This window comes from Erpetoichthys calabaricus, chromosome 14 (assembly GCF_900747795.2).
Source record: "Erpetoichthys calabaricus chromosome 14, fErpCal1.3, whole genome shotgun sequence".
Lineage (NCBI taxonomy): Eukaryota > Metazoa > Chordata > Cladistia > Polypteriformes > Polypteridae > Erpetoichthys > Erpetoichthys calabaricus.
The window spans coordinates 101,053,940-101,060,778 of record NC_041407.2 but is presented as its reverse complement, the minus strand read 5'-3'; the positions used below and the strand labels follow the sequence as shown (position 1 = coordinate 101,060,778).

Here is a 6,839-nt window from a genome sequence, read left to right as displayed (position 1 = left end):
GAATTAGGGGGGTTGGGGGTGTGGCTGAAGAAGGAGGAGGGCTAAAGAGAGAGAGAGAGAGAGAGAGATAGAGGAGGAGGAGGAGCAGGAGGAGGAGGAAGGGGCCGAGGCGCAGGGAAACACGTGGAAGTCGGAGCCTCCGGAGTGACTGACAGCGCGGAGACGAGACAGCACAACACCGCACTCCACCGGACGGCGCGACAGATTGACAGGCGCCGAGAGCACAGGAGAGAGAGGCTCGTCCGGACGGACTGACGGGCGTAAGCGATCTGCACCACCCGCTCTACCGCCTGAATCGGAAGTCTCGTTCGCCGAGCTGCTGGAGGATTTCTTCTCGGGGGATTCCTGGCTGGGGTGCCTCGCCCCGCCCCGGCCCGCGTGATGGCTCTGTCGGTCTGTTGAGGATGGCCGAGGACGCTGGATCTGGAGGCGCACCGGAGCAGGACAGTGCGGGAGCTGCCGCCACCGCGGAGTACCCGGTCTCGAATGGCCGCTGCGGGGCGGACGGGAGCCCGCAGTCCTGCCGCGTCGGTGGCGGCGGCGGCGGCAGTAGCAGCAGAGAACACTCGGCGGAGCGCAACCCGGCAGCCGCGGCACCTCGCAGCAGCATCATGAAGGTCAGTATCGTCGCCGAGGGGACAGGGACAGGGGTGGGAGTCGAGGAAAAAGTTTACAGGGATCGGGGCGGGGGCATTGAGTGGCATAGACAACAACAAGGGAGGCACGAGCCGCCAGCGCGCTGTCCCTGTACTCCTCCTCTTTCTGAATGTCTCAGCTCGACGTCGCTCGCTTCTTTGCTGCAGAGCGGCACCGCAATAGCGGCATTAATATCACATTTCTCATTTGACCTCCAACGGGAACGCAACCTTGCGCACGAAATGCGGGCAAAACTCCTGACGGCAGCAGCAAGAGTCGCCACTCGGGCCGGAAAACCGAGACGGGTGTCCGCATTCACGAGGGCGGCGGGCAGCACAACCGGTCCGGCAAGCTCGACCCCTGAGGGACCTACGGGGCTGCGCTGAAATCTGTTTAACTTACTCGCTCCTTCTTAGACATATAGCGCCTTTTAACGCGAGTCGGGGTCTCTCCAGACATCTGAGTGACTTAGCGCGGTGGGCTCTTCTATCAGATTTGGGGACATTATGACAAGTCAGTGACTTTAGTGACTCTCTCGGAATCCGTGAGTGGTCGTCCCGTCCAGAGCGGGTCCTGACCCAGAATTGTGGAGGCTCGCAATATGAGGCACGCCATTAACATTTGATGGGAAGGACCCGTAAGCCCCCGGTGTCAGGTGCCGGAGCCTGGCCCGACAGATCAGAACGCAAGCCAGTCAGGCAGAGCCAGTTTAGAGTCGCCATTCCACGTCTTTATGGGGGCACCGGAGGAGGTTAACCCAGAATGACCAGTGTGCCGCACAGTCAGACTTCAGGCAGGTAGCACCGTATAGAACATGAGAGACGCTCGAGTACATAAAGAGACCCCCTCACTTATACGTTAGTAGGCCTGGGGGGGGGGGCTCAAAGCTTATTCTTCCACTTTGTGTTCTCCGTTTGTTACAGTGAATCAAACCCGACCACCGCGCGTTGTGCTCTTATGTTATTTCCACAGTTTTTTTTTTATCAGCGGAGCTGCCCGTTCACAGTTATGAGCCGAAACGCCGAGGGGGGTCCGCGTGCCCACCGCCGAGGGCATCGATCTGCCGGGCACCGAATGTCAGACGCGCGCTGAGCCTGGCGAGGCGGTTCCTGTCGGCTCCTCTTCGCCCGCTTGGACCACAGACGTCACGTGACAGGGGACTCTTATTTCTGCCGCTTCTTTTCTCCCCGAACTTTCACAGGAAATTCCATCCTAAGAATATTCCCGTTTTCATTGTATGCTCCTGTACTGGAACTCCTTTCAGGCCAATTCGCAGTCCTTAACATTAATCGATCCACATTATTGAGCACATCCATGGTGTACGCGCTCTCCGTAACGTTAACATTAAGGTTTCTATTCTATACAGCGCCTTTCATAGGAAATCCCATCCCCATTATGTTCACGTTTGTTTTCATTTTATAGTGACTTTCATGGTGGAAATCCAATTCCCGTTGTTTTCAGTTTGATTGTTTTGATTTATCACACACCTTGTGCCCTGTGTTGGCTCCAGCAGACCCCCGTGGCCCTGTGTTCGGATTCAGCGGGTTGGAAAATGGAGGGATGGATTTTATCACATGGCCTTTCATGGTTATTCCCAGAATTTTATTTAATATTTCGTTATCATTGCTGATCCTTTTCCCCTCCCTTTAACGTTTATCTTTTTATTTATGTATAGCGCCCTTCACGGTAACCGCCGTCTCCGTGATATTAAAATTCATGTTTTCATTTATAGAGAGCCTTTCATGGGAAATTCCCATTCCCGTTATATTCAATTTGATTTTTTTCCCTCATTTTTGACACCTTTTATGGTGGGTTACATTTCCCTGATATTTAAGCTGATTTTTTTTATAGCGCCTTTCATAGTAAATCTGGTAACAGTTGTATAAATGCCAGTTTTCCTTTCTCTTTACATTCAAATAAATATTTGTTTATAGCGCCTTTTTTTAATAAATGCCACCCTCATCATCTCCAAGTCAGTGTTTTCATTCTTTCATTCACATTTCGTTTGAAATAAATCTTTATGGGCAGCATGGTGGCGCAGTGGGTAGCGCTGCTGCCTCGCAGTTAGGAGACCTGGGTTCGCTTCCCGGGTCCTCCCTGCGTGGAGTTTGCATGTTCTCCCCGTGTCTGCGTGGGTTTCCTCCCACAGTCCAAAGACATGCAGGTTAGGCGCATTGGCGATCCTAAATTGTCCCGTGTGTGTGCTTGGTGTGTATGTGTGTGTGTGTCCTGCAGTGGGCGTGCACCCTGCCAGGGGTTTGTTTCCTGCCTTGTGCCCTGTGTTGGCTGGGATTGGCTCCAGCAGACCACCCGTGACCCTGTGTTCGGATTCAGCGGGTTGGAAAATGGATGGATGGATGAATCTTTATAGAGTGCCTTTCCTCAGAAGTCCCATTCCAATTAGTTACGTTTTTCTTACTTTATAGCGCCTTTCATGGTAAAGCCCACTCCCCTTATATTAAAATGAATCTTCATATCGGGCCTTTTCTGGTGAATCCTTTCCCAACTATATTTTATATAGTGCCTTTCATTATAAATGCTATCACCATTATGTTAAAATCAGTGTTTTCTTTCTATATAGTGTCTTTCATGTAACATCTTATTTCCATCCATCCATTTTCCCACACGCTGAATCCGAGCACAGGGTCACGGGGGTCTGCTGGAGCCAATCCCAGCCAACACCGGGCACAAGGCAGGAACCAATCCTGGACAGGGAGCCAACCCACCGCAGACATCTTATTTTTGTTTTATTAAAATTAAAAAATTATATAGCATCTTTCTGGTTAGCCCCATCTCAAATTTATTAATGAAAACTTTCACTTCATATAGTGCCTTTCCTACTAAATCCCATCCAATTATCCACCCATCCATTATCCAACCCGCTATATCCTAACTACAGGGTCACGGGGGTCTGCTGGATCCAATCCCAGCCAACACAGGGCACAAGGCAGGAAACAAACCCTGGGCACGGTGCCAGCCCACCACAGGGCACACACACAGCCAAGCACACACTAGGGACAATTTAGGATCGCCAATCCACCTAACCTGCATGTCTTTGGACTGTGGGAGGAAACCCACGCAGACACGGGGAGAACATGCCAACTCCATGCAGGGAGGACCCACGAAGTGAACCCTGGTTTCCTAACTGCGGGGCAGCAGTGCCACCGTGCCGCCCCCATCCAATTATGTTAATTAAATTTGTATTTAGTGAATTTCCTGCTAAATCCCATTGTCCTTTTATTTAAGTGAACTTTTCTCTATAGCGCCTTTCACATTAACGCCCATCCTCATTTTGTTTTATAAAGCGCCTTTCATCCCAGCCTGCTGTTTTGTGCCAGCCATGTCGGCTGTCCAGCTCAGGTGCCCACAGAGTGGCTGGCCGGCCTCTCTTGCTGTCCCTTTACTTGGTGACCAGACCCCCTCAGTTTTGCGTTTGCCCCTTGTGGTGGGTCACTTGTGACGTGTTTTGGCTGAGACGGCGAAGGCGTTGCATCAGAGGGACGGACAGCTGATGGTTGTAATGGCCGAGTTCAGCTTACAGGGGGGCTGCTGGATGTGACCTGTGGATGGGGGGGCTACAGGGTAAGGGCTGACCGAACAAGAATTGTCCATCCGTCTGTTTGGTGATGCCAAGGGTGCGGATGACCGCGGGTCGTCTTCTCTTTGTGAAGTGTTTATGGGGAGGTCATGTCCACCTTGTATAGAAGTTACGGCCAGCACTAGGGGGGCTTGTGTGTTTAAACCTGTGGTCAAGTCCAGGGTGGGGTGGGCTGCTCATCCTGGGAGGCTGGAGTGTTTATGTTGGTGGCCAGCATCAGGTGTTTGTATTTGATGGTCATGGCGAGGGGAGGCGAGGGGGCCGCTGTTGAAGCAGAGAGAGCCCACCGTGACAAGAAAAGGCCCAAGTGGTGACCTGTGTTTTGGAGGGCAAGACTGGCCAAGCCGGCAGGATTCTGCCCACTGAATCAGAGGCCGGGGTATCAGCGACTTGGTCATGCCCATCTCTGGACTGGTCAGAGTGCCCGTGGTGTTTATATTAGAGTCTGTGCCCACCTTTCAGGGTGGGCATTTACGTTAGATGCTGTGTCCACCATCCGGTCGTCCTGTGTGTTTAATGTTTACTTTTGGGTGTTTCAGAGGTCTTAGCCACCTTTGGGTGGTCATATTGGCAGTCACCCAATATGAGTTTTGGAACTTCAAAAGTTTTCCTTGGCACTCCTGTCCATCTCTGAGGCTGGGTGGGTGTTTTGCCAAGTGGCGATGCCCACCTTTAACCTTATAGGTCACGACCACTTTAACAGGTGTCCAATTCAGAGGTCACATCCATCTCCTGGGTGGCTGTGTATCTGAGCTCAGGTCCACTTTGCTGTCACCTTCTTAGCAGCCACGTCCACTTTGAGGGTGACCCGGGTGTTAGCATGACAGGTTGTGCCAGCGTTTAGGGGCTACTTGAGTAGTAAGAGCCCAGATTGTGTCCCCCTTTGAGGTGGCTTTGGGGTGGTGTCCACCTTTTGGATGACATGGTCACTTACTTCAGGACAACCTTTGGCCTCACTTGATTATTATTTTTTGTCCAGTTTTTTTGTCACTTTGGTGTGATGGCCACCGCAGGAGGGTCACTTTCATCTGAAGGGTACCTGGCTGTGTTTTTAAAGCTCAAGCCGTCCACCTCAGGGTCGGTGGCTCTTTAGGGATGTACCTTGACGTTCCTGTCCACTCCTGAAGTGGTCCTTTGTATCGGCGGTCATCTCCTGTTTTTTTTTGCGTGTTTACATGAGGGGTCATGCCCACCTTTAGGGCGACCTCTGTGTTCACATGGACAGTGGTGTCCGATTTAGAGGTCACCTTGTTGACAGATCCATTCGGTGCCCATTTGGATTGGTGGTCCTCCTTGTCAGGTGTGCCCCCTGCTGGTCAGGTTTGGCATTTCACTTCATGCCAGTCTGTGTTTGGCCTCTCATGGGATGCTTTCTCTGCTGCCCCTTGCTGTGCCCATCACAGGTCACTCACGGGCCACGTCTACTTGTAAGTCACGTTGGCGCCTTTCCAAATGGCATGCCTTCTTGGCAGCCATGGCCAGCCATGCCAGTCTGGAGACTTTGTGTGATGGTGCCCACTGTTAATGTTGAAGCGCTACTCATTTTTAATTAATTAATAATTTTTTTTTGTAATGAGTTGATTTATTTTTTTCCATGAATTTGTATAATAAAATGGATGCTGGCATCCCAGGGTGGCTTGTTGGCAGCCCACAGGATTAGCTGGGCACCAGATGGAGTTTCACAGAACAGCTCCATGCAGCTCATTAGTGATGGGGAAATTAGCATTTGAAAGGTGTGGGCGTGTGGCACCTTCAGGGTGCCCAGGATAAGGACATGGCACTCGGATACCACCTTAGCTGTCCACAGTGGTGCCCGCAGTCTGCCTTTCCCCCACCATCAGGCATTGCAGCAACGGTAGAATGGGAGCGGGCATGAGATTCAGGTTTGGGAAACTGCTGGCGGAAAAGGAAGACCCTCGTCCTCCCTGTCTGTCCAGGAAGTCCAGCGGCGTGAATTGAGCAGCCCACCCTGCACAGTGGAAGTGGGGGTCCGGTGGGGGGGCAGGGAGCTGGAACTTTCCAGACATCCTGTTTGTATGAAGCAGCCCTTGCTGACCTCCAGGCTGACGCTTGGCTGTCCCTGCAGGAGGAGCTGCCTTGGGTGGCCATCTTGAGGGGTGCCCGCCCTTTGTGCCCGGTTTATCTGCAGATGGCAGCCCTCTTCTCAGAGCTTGCAGCTTTGCACTTCATTTTGATTCCGTTTTCTGCACGTCGGCGTGGTTGGCTTGACGTCCTCGCGGCAGATGAAGTGATAAGCTGGCGCTGAGGGCGGCACGGTGACACGTGGGAGATGGTGCGAGCGGGAAGCCGGATGAGTCACGCCTCGCGTGTGCGGTGCGGGGTAACTTGGCAAAAACGGTGGCATCGGTTGCCCTTGACAGCTGCCTCCCAGTGGACAGCTGGGCATCACAAGTGTTGGGCTGGGCTCGAGCCTCTCCAGGTCTGTAAGTGTGCCAGGAGCTCCTGGGCACTTGGAAGATGGAATGAGTGGTTTGCATGCTTGGCCAGTAGGGGGCACAGTGCCCAGCTGTAGTTTCCCTTACCTGACAGACGGCGTGTCCTGCTGTGGCTGATTGAGTTGCCCCCCCTCTGTCTCTCCATTATG

General features: G+C 52.7%; 1 protein-coding gene across 1 annotated transcript in view; it reads left to right on the top strand.

Annotated features, from left to right (window-relative positions):
• The first annotated feature begins 260 nt into the window (after positions 1 to 260).
• plcl5 (phospholipase C like 5) overlaps positions 261 to 6,839 on the top strand; it is a 141,882-nt gene continuing 135,303 nt past the window's right edge. Inside the window, exon 1 of the mRNA XM_051918831.1 lies at positions 261 to 617. Within this exon, the coding sequence (XP_051774791.1) occupies positions 405 to 617 (213 nt within the window). The 5' untranslated portion in view covers positions 261 to 404. The remainder of the gene's footprint in view (positions 618 to 6,839) is intronic.